The sequence below is a fragment of the Vicugna pacos genome, chromosome 7, assembly GCF_048564905.1.
Source record: "Vicugna pacos chromosome 7, VicPac4, whole genome shotgun sequence".
Taxonomy (NCBI): Eukaryota; Metazoa; Chordata; class Mammalia; order Artiodactyla; family Camelidae; genus Vicugna; species Vicugna pacos.
Window position 1 is genome coordinate 66,474,494 of NC_132993.1, and position 17,674 is coordinate 66,492,167.

Consider the following 17,674-nt stretch of genomic DNA (forward strand, 5'->3'; position numbering starts at 1 on the left):
AGGGTGGGAAGAGCAATGTGAGGGTTTCTTTTGTTTCTTTTAGGAACATATACATATTTTTTTCTTTTCTTCAAAATTCCTTAGTATGTGATGGTTTCTGATAGATACTCAATGCTATTTACTCTTCTCGCATTGGAAGTTCTCACTCCTTATAGTGGTTAATGAGTCTATTTAAAACTCTTGGGATAAATGAAGCTGTGAGGATCCAGAGTACTAATTAAGCCTTTTCCTAATTGCTTCATTGTATGGAAGATAAAGACAATTGTGCCATGATTGTATTGTTTTACTCACCATTCAGGGTCTGTGACTCATAAACTCTCACTTTTATTGGGCTGTTCATGCACTGTATAAAGTGACAACATTTACAAACCAGTCCCAAACAAAACACACTTGTCTTAGAAAATATGCACAGAAAATGTTTGTTAAAACTGTTACACTGAAGCTTACGGTAAAACCTCTTTACCAACAGAAAGTGTTATAATTTGTTGAATTCTCTTACTAATGTGAAAAACCTCTTCTATTTGTTTGAAGCCTTATAATCAAAAATATTCCTAACATGGGTCTGAACAAGGATTGTCTTTGGGGGTTTGATTGGAGGTGAATTTTTTCCTGTGACTTTTTGGTTTCTGTACTTTTAGCATTTTCTAGGATGAGTATGTGTTTTTATAATATATAAAGAATTTTATAAAATATTGTAACATAAATTGAATCAGGACATTTTCCTATATTTGTTGTTGTTGTTTGGTAGGGAGGTAATTGGGTTTATTTATCTTTGTTTTTTTTTAATAAAGGTACTGGGAATTGAACCCAGGACCTCATGCATGCTAAGCATGCATCCTACCACTAAGCTATGCCCTCCCCCTTTTTCCTATATTTGTTAGTAGCTTATGGTGAACATAGGTCAATCTTCTGGGGCTACTGGGTCAGAGTTTATTTTTAACTTTATTTTTTAAATACATTTTTGTTCTTAAAAACATGGTTTTTTTTTTCTTCTAGTAGCTTTTTGCATTAGTCTTTAAAACTGACTTAATGTTACATCAAATATTTGCTGTTATCTTTGCAATTAGGTCTTTGTGTTGGATTCAGTAAAGAATAGTGAGATTTTGTGTTTGTGACTTTTAAGCTGTTAAGTCACTCCAGTGTAATTGAATGTGTCTGTTTTAGAATAGTTCTGACCAGTGTAGAGGCCAGAGAAAGGAAAAACATCTTAAACAATCAAATTTTCCTTACTGATTTATAATTTAGACTTACAATTTGAGAAATAATTCCTGCTAGAATTAAAAAGTTAAAAAGGGACTTCAGAGACCCTCTTGTCCAACCTCCTCATTTTACAGGTGAGGAGAACAAGACAGAGAAGTGTTTCAAAGTCCCACACTGATGCAGGCTGAAATCTCATTTTGTACACTGATGTTTTTCGTATTTTCCATAGCCCTTTACCCAGAGGTTGTAAAGGATGTACTTGTCCTAGTCAAATAGCCTTGTAAAAGCTATATTCAAGTGAAATATAATTAAATGATAGGAACTTTCTGGAAAAGAAATTGATAATATGTGCCATGCTCCTTAGAAATTAGTTTATTCCCTTTGACCTAGTGATTTCACTTTTGAGAACTTCTAAGAAGATAATTCACTATGGATGAACATTTATGTACAAGGATGTTTATCACATCATTTAAAAAAAAAGTTTGGTTTTTATTTTGAGGAGGAGGTATTAGGTTTGTTTGTTTGTTTGTTTATTTATTTATTTATTTTAATGGAGGTACTGGAGATTAAACCCAGGCCCTCTTGCATGCTAAGCATGCGCTGTACCTCTGAGCTATATACTCCCCTCCAGCATTATTTTTTAATAAGAATTGAAAACCTTGTTCAACAATAAAGGACTGCTTAGCTGACTGGGATATTAAGTGACCCTTTAAACAGCCCATCAGTAATGTATGTTTGATGACCTTGAAAAATACTCTTGATGTCTGTTAAGGTAAAAAATGAGGCTGTAAAGCCAAATAGAGAATTGGATCCCAATTTTGTTAAGTATATGTTTAGAAAAAGAAAAAAATGTGAGTGGATTATGTAAAATATACCAACATGTAACTTTTCATCACTTTCTTTATCTTTTCAGTATTTTCTAAATATTCTTTAGTTGTCTCATATGACAATTATTCAGAGAAAAAGATTAACATTACATGTTATTTTATATATATACATATACATATACATATATAATAACTATAAGCTTAAAACATGACCATCATAGAAGAAAGAGCACTGCAGTAGAGGTAAAATACTGAGTGCTCAGGTTAATTTTGAGCTGTAAAAGATGGCTTTAGATCAGTGCCATCATCTGTTTAAGCTCTAGCTTCTTTTTCTGTAAAGAGAAGTTTGAATTAGCCTATCTTCCTTATGGACTGAAAACTTGATTTGGTAAGTTACTTAGTATCCTTTTCCATAGCAAAGAAGCTCATGGGTCATAATAAATATAATTTAATACTACATATTAAATACTATCTAATGCCATACTAAATAATTGATTTAAAATTAATTTTATTAATCTTGTATGGAGTTCAAACTTACTGCCACCATTGGCCTTTGTGCCCTTAGTGACTGGGTGCTCTCTGTTACAGATTGCAACGGAAGCAATAGAAAACTTCCGAACAGTTGTTTCCTTGACTCGAGAGGAGAAGTTTGAATATATGTATGCCCAGAATCTGCAGGTACCATACAGGTAACCACGGAAGAGTGGGAGGGGAGTGTGGGGAGTTTTCCAGTCATCAGATTTGTTTTCAGGAGGGTTACTTTGGTTGGAAGGTAGGGAATGGGTGGAGAAACTTCTAGAAAGGAGCCAAGTAGGAAGCTCTTAGAATTAGCCAAGAGAGGACTCACGAGACCCTGACCTAAGGCAGGGACGTCTCAGAAGTAGAAGCTGTGAGAGCTGTAACTAAAGGGGAGGGAGAGAGGATATTGAGAAGGACTCTGACACAAGTTTGGATGAAGACCCTGTTACATGTTCCTGCTGGAAATTAGTTCTTTAAGGAACATGAGACTTGAGGTATCTTTGGACCCCAAGGGGGTGGTGCTTCTGGAGTACGCCCTTCCTTCATCTCTTTACCCTTCTCCAATGGAGACTTCCTGTTCTTCCTTTAATGAACTCAGTGAGGGCTCTAAAAAGTGATGTAAACATAAGCAAACCCAACCTCTGTGAGACTTACTTCTTCTATGGTGAAAGGAGAGAGCTGGACCTTATCAATGGGTTTTCAAACTTTTTAAACAATAGTAGAGCCTTTTTTTTTCTGGAAAAAAAATCATTTGAAATCCCAGTGTATGAAACAGATAAAAGCAGAGTTGATCTGGTTGAAGCAGGAGTAGGAAGCCCAGCCTACTCACCAGTCTGCTCTTACCCCCACATTGCCCAGTGCCATGTGACTCCAAAAATCCATGCATGTTAACTCCTTTGTGGAGCCTTTTCTCATTCCCCCAGAGAGTTAGTGCTTCCTCCAGTCTTCCTGTAACATGTTGTTCATAAGGTACTTTCGTTGCATAAATCTTAATCCAAGTTGACTCCTCTGTCCCCAAGGACAAGAACATGCCTGGTTCCTCTGTGTGGCCCGGCGTGGTCCCTGCACCTTGTGGGTTTTGGGTCAGTGTGTATTGAATGAATGTTCACTGTATAGTACATACATGTTATCTATCCAGGAATGAGGGAAAAGAGGTAGAAATTCCATGTATTAATTCCTAACCAACTCATCATGTTTTTGCTGGCTTATTTTAACTTTATCTCAACACTTTGAGGTGTGGATAATTCTTCATAAAGATGAAGACACTGAGGCTTAGAGATTAGGCAGTTTCCTCAATTCTTTCAAGTGGTGATGTGAAGAACTTAGTTTTTTGAAAATGAAACCCATTTTTATCTGCCGCAACTCCGTACCCAACAGCTAACCATTTTCAGGGCTGAGAAATGAAAGTCAAGGAAATTTCAAAATGTCTTCTTTTCAGAAACTCTCTGAAGAAGGCGCACATCTTTGGAATCACGTTCTCCCTCACCCAGGCAATGATGTATTTCTCTTACGCTGGCTGTTTCCGGTTTGGCGCCTACTTGGTGGCGCATGGCCTCATGGACTTTCAGGATGTTCTGTTGTAAGTATGGGGTTCTAGTTACAGTTAAACCCTAGAAATCAAGCCGAGGTAACATACTTCATGCCTGGATAGAAAACCTTACTACGAAGCTGCATGAGGATACTTTGGTGGTTCAGAAGATGGCATTTTGCCTCTGAAGGTTCTGTATGTTATTCTGGAAGCACCTCATTTCATTTGGGGAGTCCATGAGTTTCCTTCTGCCTGGTGCTTACTCACACATTCAGCCTTCCTGCATTCATGGTTCAGTGGGATGGTCATTCAATGAGGGGTTTCCAGAAGGCCTGGGTGCTTGGGAAGAAGCTTAACCCAGAGCAGGTACCTGGCTCCTTATAAAGGACTAACAGGGCGCCTGAAGAATGAGTGTGGACCACTGAGTTCTGAGAGCCCTGGAAGGTTCCAGGATAAATTTACTTTCCTTGACTTAAAAAAAAAAGCAGTTAGAAGGTGAAAGCTGGAGAAATTCAGAAGTGACAAAGGAAAGCTAACCTAGGATGTCTGCTCTGTCAGTGTGAATGCAGCAAATGGTAAGGGTAGAAGACAAGCCTGGACTTAATTTGCTTCTAAAATGCTCAAATACGCAGTTTGGTCGTGAAATGTGTGTGTAATTTTCCTGAGTGTCTAGATTTAGTGATGGCTGAGCTGCCCTTTGAGTAGCATACGATAATTAGTGGTAATACAGTTTTACATTTAAATCAGAGTCATCTAAGCCTGGAAATATAATGTATTAGTATAATATTTCCATCCTATTTAGACACTGACTTGTGCATGCATTATAGTTTTCTCCAGATGACCCCATCAGCAAATTTTAAGTTCCACTTAACATCTATATGACAAATGACATTTGGGTGCTATTTATAGCTATGACCAAAAGATCAAAACCAGGCATCATTAGCATTAGTGCTTTGATTAGATATTATTTGATGTATTGCTTTACTCCAAGGTTAAGGTATGCAGTTGATGTAAGTTGCTGACTCTTGGCCATTGAGATTTGGAAAATCAATCTTCCAAGTAAAGGATAGGGTAGACCTATCTGAAGAGCAGTCCATTTTAAAAAGATCCTACAGGTCTAAATAGTAACAAGCCCAAGGTTAACTATCTGTGTGATTTATTTAGCGCTATTAAAAAAAAAAAAGACACTGTGTTCGCCATTAACACAGGCATAGAGTCCCAAGGAACAGACCTAGTGAACTTAGTATTATTCTGGGAAGATTCCCAATATTATGTCTGTTTACTGGCCCACTGTTTAGAAAAGCATTTTGATAAATCTGTCTAGAGGAGGCAGGTGGAGTGTTGAGGGTGAAAGGTGATACCAAAGAAGCAAAGGGCCTTTTTCACAATAGTCCAGTGCTTGGAGGGTGTTATTATGCAAAGGGATGTACATTTTTCTTCAGCTTGAAAAGAAATTTTTTTAACAATAGACTTCCTCAGCCAAACTTCCGACTTCCTAAAACAAAGGATGGAAGCCAACTTAGGGGAAGTGCCCTGGCCCAAACACTGAGAACTGGACTTGATACCCTGTGAGGTCCTTCCCCGCATTAAGCTATGATGAGTCCCATGTCAAAGATTAAGAATGTCGTCACTTCATGAGAGCAGCACGATATCTGGCTCTTGAAGGAACTCGCTCTTTGCTGTGCAGCTCACAGGTTTTCTAAGAACCTGATGTAATTCCAGCAGAACCATCTCTCTCTATTATTGATTGCCAAAATAATGCTGCATAACAATCAACCAGTAACTCCCAGTGACATACAGTAATAAACATTTATTTTTGCCCTTAAGTCTGTGCGTCAGCAGGACAGTTCTGTTGATCTGGGTTGGGCATAGTGGATCTCAGCTAGGCTGACTCATGAGTGCAGTGAGCTACAAGCTAGTTGGCTGGGGCTCACACAGCACTCTTCTATCTGTATCTTGTCCTCCAGAGAGAGAGAAGCACGTAAAGTCCGCTGAGTCATAGGCTTAGAACTGGCAACAGTAACTTCCACCACATCCTGTTGGCCAGAACAAGTCAAAGGCCACCCCAGATTCAAAGGGTAGGAAAACACATTCCACTTCTTAAATGGAGGAGCTGCAAAGTCACATTACAAGAAGGTGAGGACACAGAGAGAGATGAAACCTGGGGCCATTTTACAATCACTCTATTACTCTGTCATGAACGTATAAGGAAATGTGTTTTATTGGTTTTGTTTTATTGTTGGAGTAGTGTTTGGTAACTGAGGCAGTGCTCTCTGGTTTTAGAAGTGTCACCTTTCTAGCACTGCAGTTGTAACTCTTTGCGCACATGTTCTGTCTTTGTTGTTTGCAGGGTGTTCTCAGCTATCGTCTTTGGAGCTATGGCTGTAGGGCAGGTCAGTTCATTTGCTCCTGACTACGCCAAAGCCAAAATTTCAGCATCCCACATCATCATGATCATTGAAAAAGTCCCTCTGATCGACAGCTATAGCACGGAAGGCCTGAAGCCGGTCAGTTTGAAGTTTTAATTATATGATCTGCTCCTAACTGATGGATGAGAGTATTCTAAGAGGAAGCTTAATAAAATCTGTGCTTGGTGGGGGAGGGTATAGCTCAGTGGTAAAGTGTGTGCTTAGCATGTAAGAAGTCCTGGGTTCAGTCCCCAGTACCTTCATTAAAAAAAAAAGAATAAATAAATAAAGAAACAAATAAACCTAATTAACGCTCCCAAAAAACATTTAAAAATTGTTAAAAATCTGTACTTTTTTATTTGCTTGGTAATAAAGTAGAACTTTCTATATCAGGAGTTCATTTTAATAAATGCTGATCATACAGGTTAACATCTACTACTTTTGTTCAACAAAGCCACAAGGATATGGAAATACTGCCCACTGTTAATACACAAATCCTGTTAATCGGGTTTTATTATATGTGGGTTACTCTATTCTCTAGGAACTAAAGATTTGAGCTATCACATATGTTGTGTGTAATGCGACGTGGTATAAAAACACTGATCCTTTGAGATCTTACTACGTTCTAGCAGTTACAAGCAAAGCCTGATGCTAATGCAGGTCACCACCTTCTGACACCTGGCAGTAAAGGGTTGGCTATAAAATGAGTTTTCAAGATTGCAGCAATTAAATGTACTGTTATTTTTCTGATTTTAGATTACAATGGAAGGAAATGTGACATTTAATGAAGTCAAGTTCAACTATCCCACGCGACCAGACATCCCTGTGCTCCAGGGACTGAGCCTCGAGGTGAAGAAGGGCCAGACACTGGCCCTGGTGGGCAGCAGCGGCTGTGGGAAGAGCACAGTGGTCCAGCTCCTGGAGCGGTTCTATGACCCCTTGGCTGGGAAAGTGGTGAGCACACTTTCTTATTCAGCTCATGTCCAGTTTTTTGTCATCTAAATGTCTGGATGTATTTAATTCTCGCCTAGAAGCCATGGTTTTTCAAATCTTTAAATAACGATCCTACTTAAGGTCTGACATCCTAGATACAGTCTCCAAGCTGTGTCCACTGCCCCAGCCAACTTCTCTAGCCTTTCTCTCAACACTGCTCCTCTCCCCTCCTTTGGAAGCAGCCTAAAAAGGCTAAAAACCACGCATCACCCTCCCCTTGGTTAGGTCTCAGTTTATCCGAGAAGATCCAGGAAAACTAAAAGTAGCCAGAAAGCTGGAGGAGGAATGCTGAGAGAGACTAGGGAGATGGGAGCCAGGGATGGAAAGAGTTTCAACAAAGAGAAAGGTAGTCAGCAGTGACAAATGTCAGGGAGAGGTGGGTTAGGTGAAGACTGAAAGGATATGGGAGGATTTGGCAATTAATAGGCTGCTTCTGAGATTTTAAAGTATTTTCAGTGATGTAGGGGTAGTATAAAACAGTTTAGCGTGGCTGACGTATGGTTAGGAGGGTAATTGGAAACTGAGTGTAGACTCTCAAGAAGATCAAAGGTGAAGGAAAGGAAAATAAGAATGGGGAGGCAGAGTCCAGGGAGAGTGTTTAGGATGGGGAATTTATGGCTGAGGACAAGATAAAACCATTCATAGAGAGAGGGCACTGAAACACCTTCTAAAGGGGCAAAAAGCGACATCAACAAATTTGGGAATCAAATAAGGGATATAGAGGGATTCTCTTTGGTTTCTGAAACTAAAAGAATAAGTGAAGGGTCGGATTTACTCATTCAACATTCAACAAACCTCCAGTGAGTGCCTCTCAGGGACTGTCTTCCGTACCGGTAATGAGCTAGGAGTCTTGAAGGAAGCAGTGAAATTTTGAATGACTGTAATGGAGACTAGAACAAGAATCAAATTAGGAAGGATTAGAATTTAGAGCAGAAAATTTTCATTATGTAGGTTGTACTCAGAGTTGATACTGTAAAATATTTAACAACTAGGATGGTATGGGCACTGACCAACCAACATGGACAACTGCTTTCTGCAGTCAGACTGATGTCCACCAGCTCCAAGTGGGTCTTATTTGCATTAATTGATGTAGATTAAAATAGAATTTTCCACCTGTAGTCCAGGGCTCTTTGTACCTCCCCATGGAAATCACAGTTACCATAAATACTTCTTATTGTATTCGAAGTTATTTCCTTTACTCAGTCCATTCTTTGACAGTTACATAAGCTTTGTTCTTCTTTAAGCTTTGTTCCTTATTTGTATTACCTTGTTTTATATTTTCTGTAAATTCTGATTTTATGCTTCGGTTTTTTGGCTAAGGTTTGAACGAAGAACTCTCCATAAAGAGCTCACTGACAAATGAAGCAATTAGAGGAGGAAATGTTTGCTCTCAGACACTGATCGTGTCTTTAATAGACACTTATTAAGCAGTGTGTTAAGTGTTGAGCTGTAACGAATTGTAGGGGATGATGTCCTCAAAGATTTTAACTGAAAAATTAAGGCATATACTTTGGTAAGTTAAGGAAGACAAGCCTAGAGCTGGTTGTCTAAGGGTATAAGGGTGAGCAGTCAGGGTGTCTTTCAGTGAAAGAGATACTGTTAGCGGTGGCTGATAAGTGATTATTCCCAATGCAACTTATAGGCCAGTTTGGCTGAAATAGCAGATTTAATTAGAGTAGTGGTTCTCAAACTTTTTTGATTATAACCCACTTAGGAAAGACAAAAAAAATTTTATTCCCTGTTCCCCTTCCAGTGCACTCATAGTCACTTTAGTGGAAAAAAAGAAATACTTGACAATAATAAAGTGTTGGAGTGGAAGACAGCAATAATGGTAAACAGTATAATAATTAGACAAGAAGAAAGTAAAGAAATGAATGACTTTTCTCCATGTACATAAACTCAAAGGGAGCAAAATTAAAAACATTGACCATATTAGTGGATGGTTCAGTGTAGGAAACAGAAACTGCTCTAGATATTTCAAGCAGATACGTATTTAATAAGGGGATTGAGATGCTTACAAAATCAGTGGAAGGGCTGGAAGAGTGGAAGTTTGAAAAGTAACAGTCAGTGCTCCCAGATGTTCACATCACAGCAGTGCAGCTGGGATCCTGTGGCCAGGAAGTTGCAGAAAGTTATGCCAATGTCCCAGTTGCTCCAAACCTGCAGACCCAGGACCAGAGTCCAGCCGTTGAAAAAAACTCCCACCTGCCAGAATATGAGAGTTAGGTCACCATAGCTTCTAAAGAGAATTGGCTCTGACTCCAAGATTTTGCACAGTGCATCTCACTGGTAGAACCTCAGTGACTACCAGAACTAGAAGGGAGCCTGGAAAATAGTTTTTAGTCTTCCGTTCCCTTGATACATGGAAGGGCAGACACAGGAGAATATGGAAATGAATGCTGAGTGTGTCAGACAGCCATCTCAAGACAACACTGCACCCTGAAAACAAAATGTCCTGACCTGTTGCACAAGTCCAATGACCTGCACTTATGCATTTGCACGAGAGCTTTGAAATACTGCCAGCTGCTGCATGGCAGCCAGACTTCTTAATGGAAGTGTCCTCAGTGAACACTAGTAAAAGTGCCAAGTTTTGTTTGTGAACATCAGTGACCCTTAGTTAACCCTCAGTTAGTAGGCTACTAATAGTTAGTTCTTCTTGCCATAAAAAATGGGTCTGTGGATTTGAGCATTATTTGATCGTAAGAGCTGAAGCAAGGACTTGACTCTGAGGTTAGGAAATCTCATGACCTCAGCGGGCCTTGAATCATACTCTGAAGAACATTGACCTGAGCAGTGGTTCTCAAACTGATGTGGATCAGAATGGGCTAGTGAGAGAACAGAAAACACAGCCACCCCAGCTCCCTCAAGTAGGTAAAGGCCTGGCCTTCTCGTTTTTATAATTTTCCCAGGTGATTCTAATGCCAACCATAGTTTGGGAAAAACTGAGCTGATAAGTTTGACAGGTTTAGGTCAAATTGTGGAGAGTCTTAAAAAATGAAGCTATAGAATTGTTCAGGGTGGAGATTCCAAGTTTTGTGGGGCCTGAAGGTTGTACAATTTCACGGACTGTGCTGAAAAGAATACAAAGTTATGAATAAAAAATGAGGTGCAAAAGTGAGTATTTTCTTCGAGTGAAAAAAATTCACAACAAAATATTGAAACCTTAAAGATTCTGGTCCCTCATAAATGCTTGCCAGTAAGAGCTTCCTGACTATAGGCTGACCTCCCTCCCACCCAGAACACTGTTCAGCTTCTAGTGTTGACCTGCACATGAGGGTCTTTAAAGCTGAAATTCATGAGCTTCACTAAGACTCACTCTGGGATGAGTCTTCCCTGACCTTTCCTTTCTCCCCTTGCCAGCCCATCCCCCACAACACCATCAGCATCCTCTCTCCCTCCTAGGTATATTGTTGCTGTCAGTGACACTGTTGTCATTGTCTGGGTATTACCCAGTGGCTGCCTGAGCTAAGATGGGGGCATTCCTCTTTCGAGGTGGGACAGAAAATGTCTTTCAGTTATGAGATACCTGTGTTTGCAAAACACAGCCTGTAGTGTGTGGATCCTATCCAAGCTCTCCCAGTTACTGAGCGTGACCTTGCACAAGTGACTTAATTCCGCTCATGTCCTCATCTGTAAATTAGGGATTAAAATCACATCTGCCTCACAAGTGTTATGAAGATTAAACAAGAGGGTGCATGAGACATAGTTAGCACAGGGCCTATAATATAGTCAGTGCTCAATATTTTATCTATGGTTATTATTTCAAAGTAAATCTTAAAGCAGAATAACACATATTTAACATTTGGTGGTTGAGCTATGGAAAGCAGGCAGTAGGCTTAAGTCTAGAATAGAGGTGGCTTATCATCTTAGTTTGGCCTTTCATTGTTACTGCCAATGTGTTTCTTTCCCTTAAGTTTTTATTTAGGCCAGTACCTTGTGAGAGTTCCCTGAGTCCCCAGAGTTTTTGGCCTTCCCTCAGACAGCCCCATATGCCTCAGCCAGAGAAGCTTTGTATTGATCAGCAGTGTGATTTGGGCTCCTACACATGTTGTCCCTAAGGAAAGGATTCTCTAGCTAACACAGGTTTTAAATAGTTTCCAGTTGCTCTGTTTCACGTAGGGATGAGGAGGCCCAAGAGTCTTACTGTATTCCGTGTGACAGAGAATCTCATTAAAACTTGCTGGGATCAGTCATACTTGTCTGAATATGTTGGTTAGATAGTGTCTGTTTTTCTTCTAGGGGTATAAGCCTGAGAAAAAATATTTTTTAAACTACTCTTTCTTTCTTCAAATTTCCATTTCTCAAGTACAGTGTCCCATCTAATAAGACCTGCTCTTTCGCCCCATCCTTGTATAGTTGTTCCTGCCTCTCCACTTTATACTGCCCACCTTCACTTAACAGTGGGAGGAAGCCTGGAGCGTAGATGCTTGAAACAGTCTCCATGGCAACTGAGCTTGGTACTAATAGGGTCATGGCTGTATTGTCCATCCAACCTTGTACCTATCAGCTTCACAAATAGAAGCTGTCTTTCTGCAGCAAATATTGTACCCTGCCCCCTGGCCAGCTGTCTCCCAGAGACATCAAGCCAGGCACTTGGGATTCAGAGTATTTAGAGAGCTCAGAATAGACTCATCACCACTATTGGAAAAGCTTGAAGCTGAGTCACTGATCTCTTCTTTAGCGGAGATGAAGAATTCTCTCACTTGAATGCCAGAGTTCTCTTGCAAAGTAGATCTTTGGGGCAGACACCTCTGCATCAGAGAGGGAGGACTTTTATCAGCAAAGCTGCAAGGGGCACTCCCCAATCCAAGGAGCCAGGTCACTAAAGAAAGGGCATGCTCTCCCTTTGACTCCTTTGGGTCAATGCTGTAAATGTCCATCCATCCTTTCATCCACTCAGACATCTGTAGTTCCAAGTACATCACACACACACAGTTCCAAACCACTGACAGCCCATATGCACGTATTCTGCGCCCCACACTGTGCTCAGTGGGATCTGTACATAATTTTGTTTAATTCTCTGTGAGTTTAGGAATTGTCATCATTTCCATTTTACCTACAAAGAAACTAAGAGAAATTAGTATACGTTCCCAAGAGCAACACCTGTTTAGAGATACAGCAGCCACCCTCCCACACTGACTTCTATTTCATATAATTACTGCATCCCATTCCTCAAAAACCTGATCCTAACTAAGAGGTTGGATCAGAAGTCTGACCTACGACCTATTATGTGGTCATATCGGTTATTTCCAATCTGATCGTGGCTACTTTTCCTGTGAAAAATCAATCCATAAGTATAAGGATGCCAGGATATGTCCCAGAAATAAAATGCATCATATTAGTTTCCCATGGCTGTTATAACAAATTACAGCAAATTGAATGATGTAAACAACACAAATTTATTATCTTATAAATTCTGGGGTTAGATGTCCAACATGGATCCTAGTGGGCTAAAATTAAGGTGTCAGCAGGGCTGTGTTCCCTCTGGAGGCACCAGGCGAGAATCTGCTTTCTTATCTTTTCTAACTCATGACCTCTCCCTCCATCTTCAAATCCAGCAGTGATTAATTGAGTCTTTCTCGTGTTGAACCACTGTGATCCCCACTCTCCTGCCTCCTTCTTCTGCAGTTGAGGACTCTTATGATTATGTTGAGTCCACCTGGATAATCCAACCTAATATCCTTATTTTGAGGTCAACTGATGAGCAACCCTTATACCTTAATGCCCCTTTGCCGTGTGAATAACATTTACAGGCTTTATGGATTAGAACATGGATATCTTGTTGGGGTGGGGGGATTATTCTGCCTACTACATGCGTGTATCAGAAGCCAGGGTCAACACAGACGAAGCACGACCGTTCCTCAGAGCATGCAGTTATGACCTTATGCAGTTCACCTTGACAATCCAAACTAAAAATAACAAAAATTCTCATAATAACTTGGTGACTTTAATGTATGAAATGATGAATTCGAAATTACTGGTCCCGAAGTTGATCTGTAAACTCTCATTTTCAGCTAATTGACGGCCAGGAAATAAAGCATCTGAATGTCCAGTGGCTCCGGGCACACATGGGCATCGTGTCCCAGGAGCCCATCCTGTTCGACTGCAGCATCGGCGAGAACATTGCCTATGGAGACAACAGCCGGGTCGTGTCGCAGGAGGAGATCGTGCGGGCAGCCAAGGAGGCCAACATACACCCCTTCATCGAGGGGCTGCCTAATGTAAGTCTCTCTCCCAGTGAGGCACCTCGGAGCGTGTGGCAGCCTCCCTGGCGTGTGGTTGATTTCTAAAGGGCTGGTTTCCCAAAGGTGAAGAGAAATGAGTGACCAAAACACACACCCCCTCTTGCACAAGCATCTGGCTGCACCTCCCATCCCTATTCAATGCCATGTGTAATTGATCACCTGACTGCCTCTCCCTGTGAGCCGCCAGACTGAAAAGTGCATACGTCTGGGAGCCTTTCCCTCCAAGTCTGAGTGCAGGGCCCACAGAAGCACTTCTCTCCCCTCCCCATTTCTCTCCCAGCCTTCCTTCCTTCTGCCTCCTTGCGGCTCTCCCTGCTGCAGCTCTAAGGTGGAGCCAGTACCGACCATCTTCTGGAACCTCACCTGGGCTCCTCCCACTCCATCTGCAGGTGGAGACCTCTATGTTACGTGCCATGGAACTAGTGTTGCCAGAAAGAGCAAGTGAAAATAGGCAACCCCATATAGAACTTGAATTTTAAAGTCAAGCTCTGGATGTTAGAATCAGAGCCCACTGTTTTGTTGTGGGTGAGAGGTTCTTGTCGCAGAAAGAATTCAGAAACAAGACATGGAGGTCAAGAAAGCAAAGCAAGAATTTATTAAGGGATAGATAGTACACTCTCAAGGAAACAGTGGGCAGATCCAGGTGGGTAGCTGCCCTGAGCTTTTTTGGCAAGCTCGTTATATGGGTGTAAAAATGAACGGGCAAAATATTCATTGGTGGAGAGGGATTTGGGATCGTCTTTTCTTGATCTTCATCCCAGCTCCACTTTCCCAGGTGGGGAAGAAAGATTTTTTTTAATCCTTGTTCAGTCTTGATTGGGAGGCATGAGGTCATAATGAGCAAAATGTTATGTTCAGATGGGGGTATCATAAACAAAAGGTTACATTTGGATGGAGGTCATAATGAATGAAAGGTTACATTCGGATGGTGGAGATTCCTGTCCTGTCCTACCCTACTGCCTCCAGGGCACTTATCAACCCTGAAGGTATAGGTTTTTTATCAGTCCAGAGGATCCTGTTTTTCTTGGTCTGTCCTAGGATCCCTGTTGTTCACAAGATGTATGATTTTCTGCCATTTGGCCTGTGTCCCCCTTTGTCTGCTCATATCTAGCTACCTGCCTGCTCTAACAGTTTTACTAAAGTTTCAGCCTGGCAAGGACCTGAAAATAAGAAGATAATATTGTTTTCTAGGTTACGCATTCTGTTTCTGCTGTCCCCTACCTTTTAAACTCCTGTCCTTCGCGTCGTACTGAATACTCAGTGACCATTGTGTTCTGTGGGAAACAATATGCAAAAAATTTCAGCAGGACTCTAAAAACAAAAATAAATCAGGGAGTTTCAGGTTTTCAAGGTAGATATCCAAATAGAATTCCTTAACATCCATTAAAATTGTTGAAGCACTGCAGATAGTTTTATAAAAAAACAGACACCAAAAGGCTGGCATCCCAAGAATTTTTTCCCTTCCTCACTTTAAAATAATGCAGAGAGTGTCACCTGCTGGTTATAAATAAAATGAGTTTTGATGCCTTTGTTATGCGTAGTCTGTTAAAATCTAATTTCCTTCTCCTACCAGTCTATGTCCCAAATATAATGAAACCAGAAGTGGGAAGAGACTAGCATGGCAAGTGTTCTTCCTCGTAAAAATGTTGGCTGGTTTACACTAAAACATAACTTTTAAGACCCAAATGTCTATTTTTTGCTTATTTTATTTTATTTTTTAAATTTTATTTTTAATAGACCTTATTCTTTTAGAGCAATTTCAGGTTCACAACAGAACTGAGTAGAAAATACAGAGTTTGCGCATGTCTGTTTCCCAAATGTCTATTTTTAAGGAGAGAGGTCAAACCTGCCATTTAGAGCTACGTTTTTACTGTTTAACTCTCTATGAATCTATTCTTAGCTTCTGAACCTAGATTTTTTGTGTGTGTATGGAAGTGGTTATCCTATTTTCTATAGTCAAACTCTCTTTTAGAACGTTATCACTTCTGCTTTTCATAATAACAAAACCCTATTTACAGAAATACAACACCAGAGTAGGAGACAAAGGAACTCAGCTCTCTGGTGGCCAGAAACAGCGTATTGCAATAGCTCGTGCCCTTGTTAGACAGCCTAATGTTTTGCTTTTGGATGAAGCTACATCAGCTCTGGATACAGAAAGTGAAAAGGTAAGAATTTAAATTGGACTCATTCATACTTGATCAGTTGTCCCTCAGAAGTTTAGATTGGTGTTTCTGTCATTCATGGTAGAGAACAAAATCCAGCTAGGTATGTTGAGGGTTACTTATGTCAGCCTTCAGTGGAATTTAAACACTCTCTGTAGCTGTCCTTCAAGAGAACTAAGATGAAACAAAGTGAATTAGTATTATAGCACTTATGCTACAAAAGATAGCCCTGGATCACTTTGTACTGACCAAAGAAGCTGCATTCAGGAGACACAGTCTGATTTCTTCCGGCAGCATCTTCTCAGCGGCTCTATAAAAAAGTGGACGCATGGTACAATGTTAAATGCTGACTGTGCCTTAAGATAAAAATTAGTCATTATATTCAGTTAGAGAAAAAGTTGAGTCTTCAGATACCTGAAAGACAGACTCATTGTGAGATAGGTTTTTATCTTAAAAGCACCAGAATTCAAGGAGGCTGTGTTTTGCCTGTGCTCAGGCATCCTGAATTTACTCTAGCGCAAGACTGCTCTGAAGGATGCTGGGTGGCTAGGCACGCTACGAAGTGTTTTTAAGTGCTTAGATGGGCTGGATTCACTGTTACAACTTTGAGAAGAGATAAATCCTGCCACAGGAACTAATCCCAACTAGGATTCGGTATTCTGATATGACTGGTCCCTTGCTTTGTCAAATCTGTTACATTGCACTGACACCACTGGTAAGGAAGCACTTGGAGAAGTCAATTGTGAGGCTTGTTACAGAGGAGGAATTAAAGGGAGAGGACTGTTTCTATCAGGGTTAATTGATGTGATTATTGAACAGGTTGTCCAAGAAGCCCTGGACAAAGCCAGGGAAGGCCGCACCTGCATCGTGATTGCTCACCGCCTGTCCACCATCCAGAATGCGGATGTGATCGTGGTGATTCAGAACGGCAGAGTCATGGAGCATGGCACGCATCAGCAGCTGCTGGCACAGAAAGGCATCTATCATTCCATGGTCAGTGTCCAGGCCGGGGCAAAGCGCTAGTGAACTGTGACCATATGAGCTGTTAAATATTGTCTAATATATATATTAAACTATGGCATTTAATCAAATATAAAAAGCAAGCACTTACTGGAAAAATTGTGTAGAGTTACCTGATTAACATTTCCTGCCACAACTGAAGATCATTCCACCGAGTTCAGAGTCTTGAAAGACTTTATACTAAAAGGAACAGAAAGAAACACCATCAAATGGAATAAAATAATGGTGTTAATTGCCTTTTAAAATTTATAGGGTAATTTGGAGCAGATTTTGTTAATAAAGTGTATAATTTTTGTTTATATTTTCTTCTTTGGACTGTAACTGACTATCTTGCTGAAAGATTATAGAAGTAGCAGAAAATACTGAGTGTTTGCATCAAGTGCCTATAATAAAACTAAGTTTTTATATGGCTGCAGTCATCTTGTCTAAAATGCCTGTAATATATCATCTCCTAGTTGGACTATCGAAGATCATTTCCACACTTTAAGAAAAAAAAGACTTCTTTAAAAATTCCCATCAATTTTTGTGGGAATGATTAAAGAGTGTAATAATTCCTATTGTACTTGTCCTTTCACATTGGGTCCTCCAAAGCCATCTGGCTTTATTCTTCTTGGACTTAATCCTGCTGATTCTTGCATCTCCATGTTATGCCGGCTCTCAAACCAACCACCTGGATCAATACAAGATTTGTGGGGCAGACAGTGCAAAAGCCTATACTCTGATGTAATTGAATATTTTGCACTTCTTTTATAAAGGGCTCTGACAAGATTTT

The 17,674-nt window shown here is 40.4% G+C and overlaps 1 protein-coding gene across 1 annotated transcript in view; it reads left to right on the plus strand.

The window, feature by feature from the left end:
- The window catches only part of ABCB1 (ATP binding cassette subfamily B member 1), an 87,331-nt gene extending 70,014 nt beyond the window's left edge, over positions 1 to 17,317 (plus strand). The window contains exons 22-28 of the mRNA XM_015245745.3: positions 2,616 to 2,716; positions 3,985 to 4,125; positions 6,425 to 6,581; positions 7,239 to 7,436; positions 13,490 to 13,696; positions 15,739 to 15,885; positions 16,702 to 17,317. Of these exons, the coding sequence (XP_015101231.2) occupies positions 2,616 to 2,716; positions 3,985 to 4,125; positions 6,425 to 6,581; positions 7,239 to 7,436; positions 13,490 to 13,696; positions 15,739 to 15,885; positions 16,702 to 16,905 (1,155 nt within the window). The 3' untranslated portion in view covers positions 16,906 to 17,317. The remainder of the gene's footprint in view (positions 1 to 2,615; positions 2,717 to 3,984; positions 4,126 to 6,424; positions 6,582 to 7,238; positions 7,437 to 13,489; positions 13,697 to 15,738; positions 15,886 to 16,701) is intronic.
- Positions 17,318 to 17,674: the final 357 nt, after the last annotated feature.